Here is an 18448-nt window from a genome sequence, read left to right as displayed (position 1 = left end):
TCTGCTCCTTTCTTTCATGGTCTTATGTTCTTATGGTCTTTAGTTGTCTCTTCTTAAATTGAAAGAAAACAGATAAGAGCTTCTGACAGATTCACTGATCAATTTAAATGGATATTTCATGTTCAGAGTCCAGTCATGCTGGGTTTGCAAGTCAGTTTGTGCCTGCTATAGATTTCCTCACCAACCGTGCTAACACAAGTAGAAAATTTCTGTTTAAACTCAGCTTTTGCCTGTTTAACTTTGCTGTTCAGATCTGCTGTGCTCAATCATCCTACGTGATCCTACTCAGCAATGCCTTCATCCTTTTAATATCAGTAATGAGATAATGATAAAGAGCAAATGAAGGAAAATAGATAGAAAAAGCAATCTTCATGTTTTAACTTTAATTGGGAAGTACCTAAAATAATGCTCCCTCAATGTTAGAAACACAAATTTTAGTGTTTAATGCAAATTAAATGCATTAAAATTCCTTTAAAATGCATACATTTTGGATTAATTTTTCTCCTTTGGCAATATCCAAACTAATTTATTTGTAACAGAGTCTCTGGCAGTGGAATTCCTCCACGTTCTGACAGCACATTCCATAGAGTCCAGCAGTTCCACAACTGATGGGCCAAGATATTTAAGCACTATGGATAGCTCCACTATCCCATACACTTGCACTAATCTGTCTGCTTCTTAGTCCACTCTCTCCATAAATAATTAGGCATTAGTCATGCCAGAATAAGCAGCCAAGACATGAAGTCACCATCGTATTAAATACTAATTAATTTTACATTTTTGGACTTGAGATTTTGATGATTAAGGCCAGCTCATCAAGATGCAGCCCTTGACGGGGCTATTTATTTTAGCGTTTACAAGTTACAAAGTACATTTTTACTTAAAATGAGCCTTCAATACATTGCACTCACAGCCTAAACAGGGGTAAAGAGGAGGCAATAAAGGGCCAGATAGACAAAGGCATGGCAAATGCTAAACAGATTTATAGGCCTGAATATTGATGGTCATGTTATAAAAGAACCAAAATATGGTATGGTGGCTTTATACTTGAGATCTTGTGGTGTGGAAGCAGATCATCAGGAAGTCACTGTCGTATCTCCCCTTACCCTATCAACATTGAACAATGCATAGGATGATGAGAATTCCTGAAGCCTGTGTCAGTTGAATTTTTTTAATAATAGATTTTGTGGGACTTGACGTTAACCCTCATGGTATTTCTGAATATTCCCGGTGTACATAAAATCTTTCAGCTCAGTCCTGACCTGGACACATTTTTTTGGGTAAAAACAGGATTTCATCAGAAAATTACTGGTTGACAGATTTCCATTTTTTTTTTCAGTACTGGATCAAAGGTTTATGTGAAAAAGGATTCTTGCTACTTTAACACGTGGTGCAAAACAGGAAACCTGGAGAGGGAATTTTCAATTGGAACAGCCAAGGGTCAGTCTCAGAATGTTTTTTGTACACCAAGTTGTATGTACTGCATTTTGTAATTTTCCAAGCCTTCTGTCTGGAGACTATTATTGAAAAACTACAATGAAATAAATAATAACATTAACAGGAGTAGGAATTCAATAGCAGTTAAGAGTTATTCTCCAAAACTCTGGAAAGGCAAGGGTTATGACATATATTTTGCATTATCTGTGATAATAGTTGGAAGAATGATCTTCAGAATCAAGGTACAATTAATGTCAAGCATTAAACCTTTCTTTCCGTTATGCAATCATCTTTTAGATGACCTTTGCTCTGCTGATACCACCAATGAAAAACAGCCCAAAGTGACAAGTGGCTTGCATTGTGTTTTTTTATGTTTCCCCTCCATTCCCAGTGGAAAGTACTTTTTCACTCCAACAGGTCTCTGTCCAGTGCCCTGACAAGTCTGTTAGCCTGCTAAATGAGGAATTTACAAAGATAAACTACTTCCATACCTTTTGGCCATGTAGGACAATGGTTCACCATAATTATGAGTTCAGGACAGTCACGGCCCAGTGTGATGCTGCACTTTGGGAGCAGCTGAATCTGTTCTGATCACCAGGAAAATGGGTTGGGAGTTAGGAAAGTAGAACTGGGTAACTCGGACAGAGAAACTGGCTGATAGTATTGACTGACATTGAGAGCTAGCCCCCAAGTTCAAGACTTTCAGGGTACGTGAGAGGAGTGCTGTGGTGTTCCTCAAACGGCTTCATCCATACCCTACCCACATGGGTGCAGTGCTGCCAGAGCTCACCGGAGCACTGCTCCAGCACCTCTGTAAAAACAAGTCAAAATAAACAAGCGGGGAATTTAACAGCGGCCACATATTAGATAGAGTGAATTTTATGGAAGCTGGGGTTGGGGAGAGGAGACGGTGGCTGGTGGGGAAAATACCACTAATAACCTTAGGATATTTGATCGTTTTGGTGAAATCCTGGAGCTGTGACTGTTTTGTGAAATTCCTCCTCGCTCGACCTGTTGTCCCAGCATTCTCTGCTGTAGCCTCCCGCCATTTCACAGATACTTAGTCTCTGTCCAGCACTCATTGTTTGAGCATTGTTCGCCGCGAAAATAAAAATCTTTGATCTTTTGAAAAGTGATATGTCACTTGCAGAAGTGTGCTGTAAGGTCGGTAAGAACGAATCGGGCTTTCGCACAATAAAGCAGAAAGAAGCTGAAAATCGTGGAAGTGTTAGTGCTACCCCTACAATGGCAGAAATGGTCTCTCTGGTTTGTAATAAAGTGCTTGCATAGACTGAGAAAGCATTAAGTGTGTGGCTAGAGGACATGCTACAGAAGCATATCCTTGTTGAATGCAAAATTATGCGTGAAAAGGCACTTAGCCTCTATGAACACTACTGTGAGGTGGTTGAGGAGAGCGAGAGGAAGGAGTTTAAGGCTAGTAAGGGATGGCTGGCTAGCTATGTAAAGCGCTACAGCCTCAAGAACTTAAAGATCACGGGAGAATCGGCATGGCAGATGTACCAAGTATCCGATTACGGAGCCGATCGAAGTACACGCTTGAAGTCTCTCAGAAAAAAAATTGTTGATCACAAACTATCAAAAGCTCACACTACTGGTCTAAGTGTTGAAAATATAGCTAGTGAAGATGCTCTTGGAAAATTATGTGACACCATGAATGCTTCGCATCTAAAGGCAACTTGTTTAATTTTTCGTTCTGCGTATTATTTAGCTCAGAATGACAGACCATACTCTGATCACTTTGGCTTATTGGAACTTCAAAAAAAATGGTATTGACATCGGAATTGGGCTGCATTCCTGCACTAGTGCTACAGAGATAATTAATCACATAGCCATTAATATGAAAATGAAAATTTGCCAGCATATCAAGCAGATAACTGGCAAATTTTCTGTTCTCATTGATGAATCAACAAATCTAAGCATTAAGACTGCTCTAATAGTTTATTTGAAATGTGAAAGTGATAAGGAAGGTGATCCGCATTTTATGTTTTTAGATCTAATTGAACTGCCTGATCAGAAAGCTGCAACTATTGCTAAGCATCTATTGAACTGTCTCAATAACCATGGGTCTGATAACTTTTACTTGAAACAGAACCTTGTAGCATTTGCTAGTGATGGGGCGAGCGTAATGCTTGGTGTCAAATCTGGTGTTGCTACAATTGTCAAGGAACATTACCCTGATGTGATAATTTGACACTGTCTTAATCACAGACTAGAACTTGCAGTAGGTGATTCGGTGAGAGGTTAATGGAATAAATCACTTTCAATCATTTATGGACAAATTATATTCTGTTTACAGTGGATCATCTCTAAATCAAAAGGAACTGTCTGAATGTGCCTCTCAACTAGAACAACAAATTTGCAAAGTAGGCCATGTTCTGGGCACTAGGTGGGTAGCTAGCTCGTTTCGAACAGTTTCAGCAGTGTGGCAAAATAATGAAGCACTGCGTTTTCATTTTGAAAAAGCAATGAAGGATGAAACAAGATCTGGGAGTGACAGAAAAACCTGTGAAGGTCTGTTGAAAAGACTCTCTTCAGAACAGTTTCTATTGGACTTAGCTCTAATGTATGACACGTTGCATGAACTTGGTTTACTGCCAGAGTGTTTACAGAAACTCACTACTATGATTGTTTATGCAGACAAACTGATCCAACGGAGCATAAGATCACTGCATGGACTGAAAGAGCAACCTGGTACAAAAACTGTAGAAGCTCAAGAGGCAGTTGAAAAGGGGAAGTTTGGAGAAATTACCTTACAAAACAACAACAAAATTGTCTCCATTAATTATCTATAGTTTCTTACTAGTCTTGTAAACAATTTGCAGCACCGTATGTTCACGACAACATCCTTGAAAGGTTCTCAAACTTTTAAACCTCAAAATATGTATAAATCCCTGCTAAATGAAATGTGTGCCTTTGATAACTGGCCTGCTGAAATACTGCCTAATTATGGAGAAGCTGCAATATCATCTCTCTGTAAGAGGCTTAAGCTTTCTTCTTCCTCTGTAATAAATGCCTTCAGAGATTATGTGGAGGATCGTGGATGCCGCATCCCCCAAGATTTATGCCCATTACTGAGCTGTTCACAAGTTATTCCTATTAGTACTTATGAGAGTGAGAGAGGATTCAGTCACATGAACTTAATAATAACAACAACACGCTCAAGAATTCTCATAATTCATGTATCAGCACTTATGTTTGTTAAACTACATGGTCCTCCTCTAGTACAGTGGAATCCTGAGCCGTATGTCACATCATGGCTGCAGTACCACAGGTCAACAGATGACACCAGGACAAGAGTTGCTTCAGACCCCCGAACACATATTACACCTGACCCTTTGTGGAAATTATTGTGAAACTTCTCATTGGTGGCATTTGGTAACTCGGTAATTACTTTTAAATTGGTAAAATACATGATTACCGTCTTTCTCTTTACTTGCTTGATAATTTTTTGATAATTAGTGAGTGCAACCGTGCAATACTTTGTCATATTATTAAAATAAGTATTATATGTTTTATTGTACCAGTTATACACTGAAATGTAATGATAGGCTATAGTCTTAGCTATCACTATATTTCTGTGGAGCTCTGGAATTAATATATTTCTTTCATCTTGGTTTAGTGCTTAACATTATAAGAAGCCCTATTCATATATATATATATGTCACACCCAATTTGTGTACCTGCTCATTACATGAATGGGGCAAGGAAGTTGCTCAGTACATGAAATGAGCAGGTACACAAATTGGGTGTGACATATATATAGACAGGATATAGGAAATGGCAAGCATTTTGTCAGCTCTGGCACCTAAAATTTAGCCCTGCACCCCTGCCTACCCACATCCATCTTTCTGGCGACTCCCCAGATCCACCACAGAACTATGAATGCCTGCCACATCCTGAATGTTCCCTCTCACTGTTCAGGAACCAAACTCTAAAAACTTAACCTAAGCTCCAACTTTAGTAAGGCTGCAAAGTTTCATGATGAGCACAAACCCAGTTTACCTGAAGATGTGGAATTTCTGGGAGCACAGGCAGTCTGTAGGCCAGCTGGTGGGGCCTAAACTGGTCTTCAGCTGGCCAACTTGTGGATCATTCTGAAGAAATCAGTGTTGTACCAGGAAATATGACTATTATTATATCTTGAAGGAAATGCCATCCACTTAATGGAAGGTCTGATAACAATGAAGAGACAATTGATACTAGATCCTGTCGACTGGGTTAAATAAAGAGAGGCAGAAGGAGATTTTTTGTGGACCATTGTCTTGACGGGGGTGGGGGGGGGTGTCTTATTTTGTCTGTCGAAGATTGCTTTATTGTGATTGTTTAGTTTAGAAACTGCTGTTAACCACCTGGTCTCCAATTTCAAATATCCCAGGTGTAAAATAGCATGTGGAAGAGGCTTGCTTTCTCTTCCTTTGTTTACGGCCATTGAGAAGGTGCGCCCTGCGTGCACTTTTAGCTAAGTGTGTTTGTTGAATGTATGTACGTTGGTATATTCAGCTTTGTAGTTTCTGTGACATGAGGAACAAGAATGTTTGGTCTCATGTTTTACTGTTTGTGAGTAAATGACTAAGATGCTTAGTCGCAGCCAGTGTTTTCTATCTCACTTGCCAGACCCATGAACCTGATTCAACCATAAACAGTGTTGTCGGGCTGAGTGACTATTCTCTGTGCTGTAAATTTGTCGATGGAAGTATGCTGACCACAATAGCACGGATGGTAGAGAGTTTAATTCTACCCTCGGGTTCCCTCTGTGGCTGCGTGGATTTTCTCTGGATGCTCCAGTTTCCTCCTAGATCCCAGAGATTGGTAGATTAATTGGCCCAGTAAGATGCCCTCATTGTGTAGATGTGTGTTCTGCAATGGAAGTAGAATAAATTAAACTGTAAATATATGGTTGATGGTCAGCACAGACTCAGTGGGCTGAAGGGACTGTTTTGATGCTGCATCTCCCAATGACCCTATGAGATGGTTTCAAACCCTGAGTTTGAAAATCTCCTTAACACTATTGATTCAGTGCATTACCTATGCCGTAACCTTGCTTGCAGGACAGTCTGATGAGTGAGTTCAGTTGATGAGGCTGTGGACAGTTTCCCGTCATTGAGCTGCAGATCTGTAGCGAGCCATTCCAAGTTCCATCCTTCCGGCAGCGGATCACGTTGTTGATCGGTTCCTAGAATAGATAAAATGGGGATGTCCTTAATCCATAATATTGATCCTGTGTTGGATATGCTGCATTCAAGCGGTATCAAGTGCTTCAATATGCTTTCACTGTGATAAAGTTATCAGCCTCACTATGCTAAGTGTTTGGATATCTCTGGTCTCAGAGCTGTGGTCTGCGAGTCAAGAATGAGAGTGGGCTGGAGAGTACAGATAACTTGCATATCAATGTCTATTTTTTTGCCTATACTTTTCATTGTTCCTACAAAGAGATTGCAGTGTTCTGATTTATTGATCCACTAAAAAGCAATTGTGCTTCTAAAACTATCCAAACTTCTGTTTGCATGAACTTCAGATGAAGTCAGCACATTAGAAAGATAAATGCAGAAAAAATAAAGCTGAAATGTGCTGAGCTAACAGGGTTATGTGATCTTGGCTCTGGGGCTGTATTGGCAGAGAGCCAAAACCAGAGCCTTCGTCTTGGGCCCCCGCCACAAGTTCCATTCCCTCACCTTTGATTCCATCGCCTCTTCAGTCCCATTTGTGTCCCCATATTCACTCAATCATCTAAAACAGCCTGCTTTCACAGCCTACTTAACTGCTTATCTCTGCCTCTGCTTCAGGCAACCAAATCCCTCATATGTGTTTTTAACACTGTTTTAGCCTTCTCTTCACTGATCTGCCATCCACCACCCAAAACGAACAGAATGGAGATCAAGTTGTGAGGCTCGGGAGGAGATTGCTGAGCCTCTGGCAATGATCTTTGCATCATCAATAGGGATGGGCGGGATTCCAGAGGATTAGAGGGTTGCAGATGTTGTTCCCTTATTCAAGAAAGGGAGTAGAGATAGACCAGGAAATTATAGACCAGTGAGTCTTACTTCAGTGGTTGGTAAGTTGATGGAAAAGATCCTGAGAGACAGGATTTGTGAACATTTGGAGAGGCATAATATGATTGGGAATAGTCAGCATGGCTTTGTCAAGAGCAGGTAGTGCCTTATGAGCCTGATTGAATTTTTTGAGGATGTGACTAAACATGATGATGAAGGTAGGGCAGTAGATGTAGTGTATATGGATTTCAGCAAGGCATTTGATAAGGTACCCCATGCAAGGCTTATTGAGAAAGTAAGGAGGCATGGGATCCAAGGGGACATTGCTTTGTGGATCCAAGACTGGCTTGCCCACAGAAGGCAAAGAGTGGTTGTAGACAGATCATATTCTGCATGGAGGCTGGTGACCAGTGGTGTGCCTCAGGGATCTGTGCCTCAGGGACCCCTTCTGTTAGTGATTTTTATAAATGACCTGGATGAGGAAGTGGAGGGATGGGTTAGTAAATTTGCTGATGACACAAAGGTTGGAGGTGTTGTGGATAGTGTGGAGGGCTGTCAGAGGTTAGAGCGAGACATCGATAAGAAGCAAAACTGGGCTGAGAAGTGGCAGATGGAGTTCAACCCAGATAAGTGTGAGGTGGTTCATTTTGGTACGTCAAATATAATGGATTAAAATAGTATTAATGGTATTAATGGTAAGACTCTTGGTAGTGTGGAGGATCAGAGGGATCTTGGGGTCCGAGTCCATAGGACACTCAAAGTTGCTGCGCAGGTTGACTCTGTGGTTAAGAAGGCATACGGTGCATTGGCCTTCATCAACCATGGGATTGAGTTTAAGAGCCGAGAGGTAATGTTACAGCTATATAGCACTCTGGTCAGACCCCACTGGGAGTACTGTGTTCAGTTCTGGTCACCTCACTACAGGAAGGATGTGGAAACTATAGAAAGGGTGCAGAGGAGATCTACAAGGATCTTGCCTGGATTGGGGAGCATGCCTTATGAGAATAGGTTGAGCGAACTCGGTCTTTTCTCCTTGGAGCGGCGGAGGATGAAAGGTGACCTGATAGAAGTGTATAAGATGATGAGAGACATTGATTGTGTGGATAGTCAGAGGGTTTTTCCCAGGGCTGAAATGGCTAGCACGAGAGGGCACAGTTTTAAGGTGCTTGGAAGTAGGTATAGAGGAGATATCAGGGGTACGTTTTTTATGCAGAGAGTGGTGTGTGTGTGGAATGGGCTGCCGGTGATGGTGGTGGAGGTAGATACAATAGGGTCTTTTAAGAGTCTCCTGGATAGGTGCATAGAGCTTAGAAAAATAGAGGGCTATATGTAATGACATAAGCACGTGTTCGGCACAGCATTGTGAGCCGAACGGCCTGTATTGTGCTATAGGTTTTCTATGTTTCTATGTAAGTTCATTGAGTGGAAAAGCAAATTGTGCAAAGGATGTGGAGAGTCTGAGGTGATATATAGATAGATTAAGTGAGTGGGCAAGGGTCTGGTAGATGGAGGACAATGTTGGTAAAGGTGAGGTCACCCACTTTGGAAGGACAAGTAGAAGATCAGATTATTATTAGAATGCTGTAAGATTATAGCAGGCTGTTTAGGAGAGGGACCTGGTTTAAATAGAAAATCAAATTATTATTTAAATGGTGTAAGATTACAGCATGCTATTTTGGAGAGGGACTTGGGAGCATGTGCATGAACCTTGTGCCTGAAAGGTCGCAAACGGTTGATTTGCAGGTGCAACAAGTTATCAAGAGGCGAATGGAATGCTATCTTCATTGTGAGCAGGGAGGATTTGCTGCAACTGTACAAGATACTGGTTAGGCTGCACTAGGAGTACTGCCTGCAGTTCTAGACTCCATATTTGAGGAAAGATATACTGGCTTTGGAGAAGGTGTAGAGGTGGTTCACTAGGGTGATTCTGGCAATGACGGAGTTAACCTATGAGGGGAGATTGATTCACCTCGGATTATACTTGCTGGAATTAGAAGAATGAGAAGGCATCTTATGAAAACATATACAATTATGAAAGGGATAGATAACACAGAGGTCGGAAAGTTGTTTCCACTGGTAGGTGAGACGAGAATGAAGGGTCACAGACGCAAGATTCGGGGGAATAGATTTAGGATGATGTTGAGGGGAAACTTCTTTCCCCAGAGTGTAATGAATCTGCAGAATTTTCTGATTATAGAAGCAGTAGAGGCTACTCCATTAAATATCTTTAAGACACAGTTAAACAGCTGTTTGCATAGCAGAGGAATTAAGGGTTACGGGCAAAGAGAGATAGGTGGAATTGAGTCCACGACCAGATCAGCCATGACTTAATTGAATTGCGGAGCAGGCTCCAGCTGGCTGACTACTGCTGCTGCTTTTTCTTATGTTCTTAAGTGATAGTGGGAGAATGGTGATGTGTTTCAAGGTCTGGATGGTTTGTAACTTGGAGCAGAACGTCTATGTCGGGGGTTCCCAACCTTGATATGCCATGGATCAACCCGATTAAACCTTGCTGTAAAGGGAATCCTTGCTGTAAGCACTAATGTGTTTGTGTGTCCTCTCCACTTAACATTCAATCTACTAGAAGGAAGGGTTTGGAAGGTGCTGTCAAAAGAACTTCACTGAGTTTCTATGGCATGTAAATAGCACACATTGTTGCCTCAGTGCACTGATAAGAAATTTACTGAATGTCTTGGATAATTGTTCCACAGTTCATGAGACCAATGACTTCAGGTACAGATATAAGTGTTTGCTGAAGGAGTGAATGAATTCTGGAGTTACCAAGGGCCTTTAGTTACCGTACTGTCTCAAAACCTTACCCACATACAGTTTGATGGTTCACTTATGGCTTATTTGGTTGACCTTAGGTAGCAAACATAACAGCTGGCTCCTTTGGTGGGAACTTTTCATCTGCTAGAGTTAAACAAGGCCAGGACCTCTAAGTTTGCTTTGCCAGAGAGTATGGCAAAACATTACTTACTTTCTATGGATCAGTTCAGTTGACAATTAAAATAGATGCATAGTTATAGCAGCTCAGCAATTCTGTACCATGTGTTTTTTTTCTCTGTGCTCCCTTAAAACCGAAAAGTACTTGCTGTTTGTAAAGGGTATGTCTGTAAAATGAAAGAAGCTGATCCAGAACAAAAACCTGGAGTGTTAAGTGGCTGGATTTGTACATTAAAACTGTGTTCTGCATTTATAACTAAGTGTGACATTCCAGCACACAGATGCAATATTTAAACATTTTGTGGAACTTGCCTGTTTTTTAATCTGTAGCATGAATGATTTTCAGTGCAGAGCTCTGCTGAAGGACCTGGAGAAATGGGCTCCCTGTGCTCTCAATGCATTCAATCAGATGGATCTGCTCTAGGATGGCTACATGGTAAAGTTCGCCTCAATGTATCATGAGTACTAGCCTCCGTAGTATCCAAGACATCTTCAAGGAACAGTGCTTCAAAAAGGGACATCCATCATTAAAGACCTCCACCCCCCAGGACATGCCTTCTTTTCATTGTTACTATCAGGTAGGAGATAGAAAAGCCTGAAGGCACACACTCAGCGATTCAGGAACAGCTTCTTCCCCTCTGCCATCCGATTTCTGAATGGACATTGAACTGATGAACAACACCTCACAACTTTTTATTTCTGTTTTAGCTCTGCTAATTTAATTTAACTATTTAATGTACATATACTTATGTAATTTACAGTTTTTATATATTATTATGTATTGCAATGTACTGCTGCTGCAAAGTTAACAAATTTCACAACATATGCCGTTGATCTTAAATCTGGTTCTGAAAATGCTGTTTGAGTTGTCATTTCCCGCCCCTGACCCGGTCATCCTCATTCCCATTGATAAAACAAAGCTCCTGAGGGACTTTCTAAAAGAGCAAACTACTCCCCCCCCCACCCCCATTAACCACTCCTCCATTAACTGGCATCCATCTGCACTAAAAATCATTTGCACCGCACATTAGAAAGTCTCAGACAGTGATGTGAGTCAGTCTGCTGAGAGAAACCCTCATAAAACAGGGGAAAAAAGCCTTGTTAAAATTTTGTGAGGTAAAATTAGCAAGGAAGTGTTCCTTTCTCTAACAGGCTGTAATGCTTCCTCTTTACGGTCTTCCTACTTAAAAGCTAATTTTCTAACTTTCCACATGTAAAGTGGTTGCAATTCTTGTTACTTACAGTCTGATTGTTGGCATCACTGCAGTTTACCCGGCAGACACTGTTGAACTGGAAGCCATTTGTACAATGGTAAAACCCATGGAATTTTGCTGGGACCGCCTCACACATAACAGGAACACATACTCCTGGCTGCCAACTCCCATCCTCTGTGCATTTTATCTTGAAGGTTCGCCTTTAAAATTAGAGAATTGAAATCAGGAAACTGGTCACAGTGAAGAGTTAGCCATGCCAAAATCTGAATAAATCTCACCAAGGATACTTCAAAATTGCTCATTTTCTATCATATTTTCTCGTAGAATAGCATACTGAATACACTGCTGGTACAAGTTTGTACTGACAGAGTTGAATTGAATTGAATTGATTTATTACTTACATCCTTCATATACATGAGGAGTAAAAATCTTTACGTAACGTCTCTGTCTAAATGTGCAATTATAGTGATTTATAATAAATATTATGTACAAGAGGATGCCAGCTGGTGGCATAGTGGCATCAGCACCGGACTTCCGAGTGAAGGCTCCCGAGTTTGAATCCAGCTGGCTCCTTTGCACACTTTCTATCCGTGCTGGATTGAGTATCGAGCTAGCAACTCTGCCTCGTAAAAATAAGAAAGCCTGCTAAAAAAACGCCATAATGACGGCGTCCCAATGACTCCACTCGGAGTTAAGGGCTTTCTTCTTCTTCACAAGAGGATAGTCAGTATAACACAGAAATACAATTGCATCAACATGATTTAAGCAGTCTAATGGCCTGCTGGAAGAAGCTGCCTGTTGGTTCTGGCTTTTATGCTGCGGTACTGTTTCCCGGATGATAACAGCTGGAAGAGTTTGTGGTTGGGGTGACTCTGGTCTCCAATGATGCTTTGGGCCCTTTTTATACACCTGTCTTTGCAAATGTGCTGAATAGTGAGAAGTTCACATCTACAGATGCGCTGGGCTGTCTGCACCACTCTCTGCGGAGTCCTGTGATTGAGGGAAGTACAGTTCTCATACCAGGCAGTGATGTAGCCAGTCAGGATGCTCTCAATTGTGCCCTTATAAAAAGTTCTTAGAATTTGGGGGCCCATACCAAGCAACTTCAGCTGATTGAGGTGAAAAAAGCGCTGTTGTGCCTTTTTTCACCACACAGCTGGTACTTTCAGACCACGTGAGATCCTCGGTGATGTGTATGCTGAAGAACTTAAAGTTGTTCACCCTCTCCACCTCAGATCCACTAATGTCTATGGGGGTTAGCCTGTCTCCATTTCTCCTGTAGTCGACAACCAGTTACTTTGTTTTTGCGGCATTAAGGGAGAGATTGTTTTCTTGACACCACTCTGTCAAGGTGATTACTACTTCTCTGCAGGCTGCCTCATTATTATTTGAGATTTGGCCAATCAGTGTAGTGTTGTCACCAAATTTAATTAGCAGATGGGAGCTGTGGATGGTGACACAGTCATGGGTATACAGAGATGAAAGGAGGAGGCTTAGTACACAGCCCTGAGGGGTACCTGTGTTGAGGGTCAGAAGGGCAGAGGTGAGGGACCCTATTCTTACCACCTGCTGGCGATCTGACAGGAATCCAGGATCCGGATACATTTAAGATGATATTTGGAAAATATTGCGATAGTTTTGAGGACAGTTTTTAAAAAAGTAAGGAGATACAGTGACATGCAGAAGTTTGGGCACCCCGGTCAAAATTTCTGTTACTGTGAATAGCTAAGTGATTAAAAGATGACCTGTTTTCCAAAAGGCATAAGGTTAAAGATGACACATTTCTTTAATATTGTAAGCAAGATTACTTTTTTATTTCCATCTTTCACAGTTTCAAATTAACAAAAAAGGAAAAGGGCCCGAAGCAAAAGTTTGGGCACCCTGAATGCTCAGTAGTTAGTAACACCCCCTTTAGCAAGTATCACAGCTTGTAAACGCTTTCTGTAGCCAATTCTTGTTTGGGGGATTTTCGCCTATTCTTCCTTGCAAGAGGGGTTCTAGTTCTGTGAGATTCTTGGGCCGTCTTGCATGCACTGCTCTTTTGAGGTCTATCCACAGATTTCTGATGATGTTTAGGTCAGGGGACTGTAAGGGTCATGGCAAAACCTTCACCTTGCACCTCTGGAGGTAGTCCATTGTGAATTTTGAGGTGTGTTTAGGATCATTATCCTGTTGTAGAAGCCATCCTCTTTTCATCTTCAGCTTTTTTTACATTCGGTGTGATGATTGCTTCCAGAATTTGCTGGTATTTAATCGAATTCATTCTTCTCTCTACCAGTGAAATGTTCCCTGTGTCACTGGCTGCAACACAAGCCCAAAGCATGATCGATCCACCCCCATGCTTGACAGTTGGAGAGGTGTTCTTTTCATGAACTTCTGCACCCTTTTTTCTCCAGATATACCTTTGCTCATTGCGACCAATAAGTTCTATTTTAACTTCATCAGTCCACAGGGCTTGTTTCCAAAATGCATCAGGCTTATTTAGATGTTCCTTTGCAAACTTCTGACGCTGAATTTTGTGGTGAGGACGCAGGAAAGGTTTTCTTCTGATGACCCTTCCATGAAGGTCATATTTGTGCAGGTGTTGCTGCACAGTAGAACAGTGCACCACCACTCCAGAGTCTGCTAAATCTTCCTGAAGGTCTTTTACATTCAAATTGGGGTTTTGATTTGCCTTTCTAGCAATCATATGAGCAGTCTTCTTGGAAAGTTTTCTTGGTCTTCCAGGCCTCAACTTGGCCTCCACCGTTCCTGTTAACTGCCATTTCATAATTACATTACGGACTGAGGCAATGGCTACCCGAAAACGCTTTGCTATCTTCTTATAGCCTTCTCCTGCTTTGTGAGCATCATTTATTTTAACTTTCAGAGTGCTAGGCAACTGCTTCGAGGAGCCCATGTCTGCTGATTTTTGAGACAAGGTTTGAGGAGTCAGGGTATCTATAAAGATTTGAAATTTGCATCACCTGGCCTTTCCTAATGATGACTGTGAACAAGTCATAGCCCTAACAAGCTAATTAAGGCCTGAGACCTTGGTAAAAGTTATCTGAGAGCTCCAATCTCTGGGGGTGCCCACACCTTTACATTGTGCTCCTTTCTGTTTTTTCACTCTAAAATTGTAGAAAACAGAAATACTACACTAATCTTGCTTTAAATGTTGAAAAGAATGTTTCATCTTTAACTTTATGACTTTTGGAGATCAGTTCATCTTCGACTCACTTAACTATTCACAGTAACAGAAATTTTGACTGGGGTACCCAAATTTTTGAATGCCACTGTATGTGGCAATACCAAACTCAGCTGAAAGAACTGAAGCTGCATCTGAAAGGGCCGTTGGGAACTGTATTGTGAAGTAATGCAAGTTCGAGATTGGAAGTTAATTGATGGTTTCATGGATTAAATATGATGCAATCAGTACGACTACATTTCAGAAGGAGGCGCACAATGTTACAGCTGGTAGAGCCACTGTCTCACGGCTCCAGCAATCGAATTCAATCCTGACATTCAGTGTTATTTGTGTGGAGTTTGCACACTCTCCCTGTGACTGCACGTGAGTCCTCTGGGTGCTCTGGTTTCCTCTCACATGCAAATGACGTGCAGGTTTGGAGGGTGAATTGAACACATGCAAATTGGCCCTGTGCAGAGATGAATGGTAGAAACTGGGTGAAATTGAAGGGAATGTGTGGAGAATAAAATGGGATAGAATGGGTGTTTGATATGGACTCAGTGGGGTACAAGGCCTATTTCCGTGCTCTATAATGTGTGACGTGGCACAGCACATACAGCAGAGTGTGAATTTCTAACCTCAAATAGCTGAAAAGTGTGGAATGTAGGGAAGAATTAAGATGTTCTTGGTTTGAGGTTTCGGGAGAATTTCCTCAACTGAGAGACAACAGCTAGCCTGTCAAAGTGACGATGAGCTTGCCAGAAATAAATTATAACCTCTTGCAAACTGCAGTTACATTTTTGAGTAACATACAATCTGGATCATTGCAATTTAACTAGTGTTCGCATTGAAAGGGAAAGTCCCCCATAATTATAAGTTTTAAAACTGAACGATTTAAATTGACATTTATGCTTTCTGTTGAAGGAATATTTCAGCAAAAGCACAGTTGCATTCTATGGCAGGATGTAAATACTGAATCAAGTTACAGTCCTAAAGTGGAATCCATAGTAAATTAAGAGGTCAATAGATATTATGAGAGTATTATGTAAAGGTTACATTGTAGTCTATTAGTATGCATCACCATACTTCCACGTAGTCTGAGTTCTACTGTTCCAACATTCCATTTGTTTTCAGTGTTACAAACTTGCTATGACTTTCTGTTTTAAAATGGTATTTCTTCCTTAATTCCTGCTCCCCTGCTAACAACTGGCAAAAAGGATTTTTGCTTTTTTTGTCAAATCTCATGGGTATCTGTCCTGATGCTAAGTGGACCTGGCTGACAATTGCTTGATTGGTCATCCCAGTTTGTGTGCTTCCAAAGGACAGCTGTAGGGTAATGAATGGAATTGATTTTTGTTTAACAGGGTATGTTTCTATGGACCAAAGGTTGTTAAAAGTGCATTCAGCTCATCATTATTTTTTAAAGTCGGGTTAAACTCACTGCCTGATGCTTTTTTCTTGTTTTCCTTCAGTTACCCTAGTTGTAGGTATGAAAATAACTCGAACTACATCACTCGTCCTGCTTCTAACGGTTGGCTACAGGAGATGCGTGGACGAATTTTGTCCACGAATTCTAAAAGAAAATTACTTCTCCAAATGTAATGCTGCATCAGCTTTTGTCACAGTCCCACTGAGCCTGAAGGCCCCTACTACAGATAATTGTAAGGAAAGTTCTCATCCAGCAAACAGAACATTAGATTTCAAATACTGTGAGCTACTCCGTCACTTGCTGAAACTTTCACATTTCTACTTTCTGCATTTTTGCTCTTGGGAACAATAGTACGTACCCACTGATTCCTGACAGTGACTTTGCTATATTTTTCTATTCCGACAGTGGAATCCACAGCCAGATCAACTATACCATTCAAAAAACACAAATGAAATGTTAGAACAGTAGAGCTTGGACTATATAAAAATCTAGTGTTTCAACCTACTTGACACCATTGTAATCTTACATAATATCTCAGCAGGAGTGGTCTTTAAGAGGAATTTATATTCACTCTTCTATTTCCGTTACAGATTCTTTGACACAGAAATATACAATGCTATAGATATATCGAAAACCAATTTTAATTTCAATCTTCATTGGAATGTCCAAATAAATATGCTTGATTATTCTAAGATTTCCTTTCCGGAAACCTGAACTCAAGAGAGAGGAGATCTTGATCAAATCCCCCTTTCCAAAGATTATGTTTCTTTATTCAAAACTCTAGAAGAAAAAATAACTTCTCACGCTCTTCCCTACTTTATTTTCAACTTTTCAGCTTAACTATGAATGCAATCTGCAGTTTGTAGGTAAGAATTAAGACTGAAGGAATATGTAAAGTAATCACTATTTAAAAATGTGTATGTGATGCATTCCTCCAAGAATTTTTGTGAGTAATTTGTGTGAATTTCTATTCCACCTAGTAGTTTTACTGCCTCTTGCTTTGAAAATAAACATTTTGTGGTAATGGAAAAGGAATAGTTTTTGTACAAACAGTAATACTGTGTCAGTCGTACAGGACAAAAAGGCTCTTTGGTCCATCACATCTATGCTGATCATCCATCTTAATACTAGAAAGTTTCGTTTTCATTCAGTGTTGAGTTTTTCTGATCTGAATAGGGAAAGTTGGTCAAACAGCAAAGCTAACTCTTTGTCTTCAGATGGTGAGGGGGTAATTCCATAATCCTGAGATTTCAGGTGCTGGAAATAAGGTCAGGGGTTTGCACAGTGTTGGATTGTGAAATCATGCCATATTCCATGTGTTAACATCTGTTGATTGTGAGACAGGCAAGTAAGCCCTTAGCCCTAGAAATTCTTTCAAAGAAGAAATCTGTAAAGGCTTTGTGACATTCCTGTCGCTTTCTTATTGTCCATTCTGAATAGGGTATTGGGAGAAATATTTGCGCCCTAAAGGCAGTAGTATTCATTGTTTTCAAAATATTGAAGCTACAGTTAAAGAGGTGAAAAATAAAATTTCAAGTCAGTGCAGGTGGTGAAGGGAGGGGATAAATGGGGAGGGGTAGTAATTTGGTTCTGATTTAAGGTAATCTATCAGTTTCATTACATACATGCATTTAATTAAATATGCATGAGGTTTCTTTAGTGCTCACCCTGACTGAAAGTCAGTCGGTGCGAAACAGCTGCCATTAGTCAGCCAGCTCCCTGAGGATTCATTCCTGTCCATTGTGCAGCAAAGCTATTAGTATGCGGAATTAATTTTAATATTTAAAAAATAGAAATACACATTTTCTTCAACATTTGGAGAATCTGTGTTTAGTTACTGGTTGGGAAACATGTTCACTGTTTGTAGCTAGACATATGTAACAATCTAACAGTGTTTCTCAGACTAGTGACTGATATTAATTAAAACAGAATTTAACATCAAAGAAGTTCTTAGTGATTGCACACGCCAAATAAGGTAATATCATTGGAGTCTGGCATCTAGCTCCCAAAAACAATGTGATTTCCTTATAATAGTTCTAACATTATGGCACTGAACTCTGCATTAGCATGCAAGCAAATGTTCTTCTACATTCTTGTGGTGCAGCTTGAAAGGAAAGCCTTAATTATTGGTTAGTTCATAACTCCAACACCTTTGACCAGTTTCGGTGCTCACTTTCAGATGTAAGCTCGAACACAGGAATTCACTTTGTAGGTCTAAAGAAACTGATGTAATCATGCAACAGGA

The 18448-nt window shown here is 40.6% G+C and overlaps 1 protein-coding gene across 6 annotated transcripts in view; it reads right to left on the bottom strand.

Moving 5' to 3' along the window:
- LOC140186348 (pappalysin-1-like) overlaps positions 1 to 18448 on the bottom strand; it is a 367560-nt gene that overhangs the window by 111086 nt on the left and 238026 nt on the right. For all 6 annotated transcript variants that reach the window (XM_072240504.1, XM_072240506.1, XM_072240505.1 and 3 more), the window contains exons 17-18: positions 11637 to 11808; positions 6484 to 6631 (exon numbers count right to left, since the gene is read on the bottom strand). In XM_072240504.1, coding sequence (XP_072096605.1) covers positions 6484 to 6631; positions 11637 to 11808 — 320 coding nt within the window. The remainder of the gene's footprint in view (positions 1 to 6483; positions 6632 to 11636; positions 11809 to 18448) is intronic.

This window comes from Mobula birostris, chromosome 22 (assembly GCF_030028105.1).
Source record: "Mobula birostris isolate sMobBir1 chromosome 22, sMobBir1.hap1, whole genome shotgun sequence".
Lineage (NCBI taxonomy): Eukaryota > Metazoa > Chordata > Chondrichthyes > Myliobatiformes > Myliobatidae > Mobula > Mobula birostris.
The sequence above is the reverse complement of the archived record's forward strand: the minus strand, read 5'-3'. Positions and strand labels throughout refer to the sequence as shown.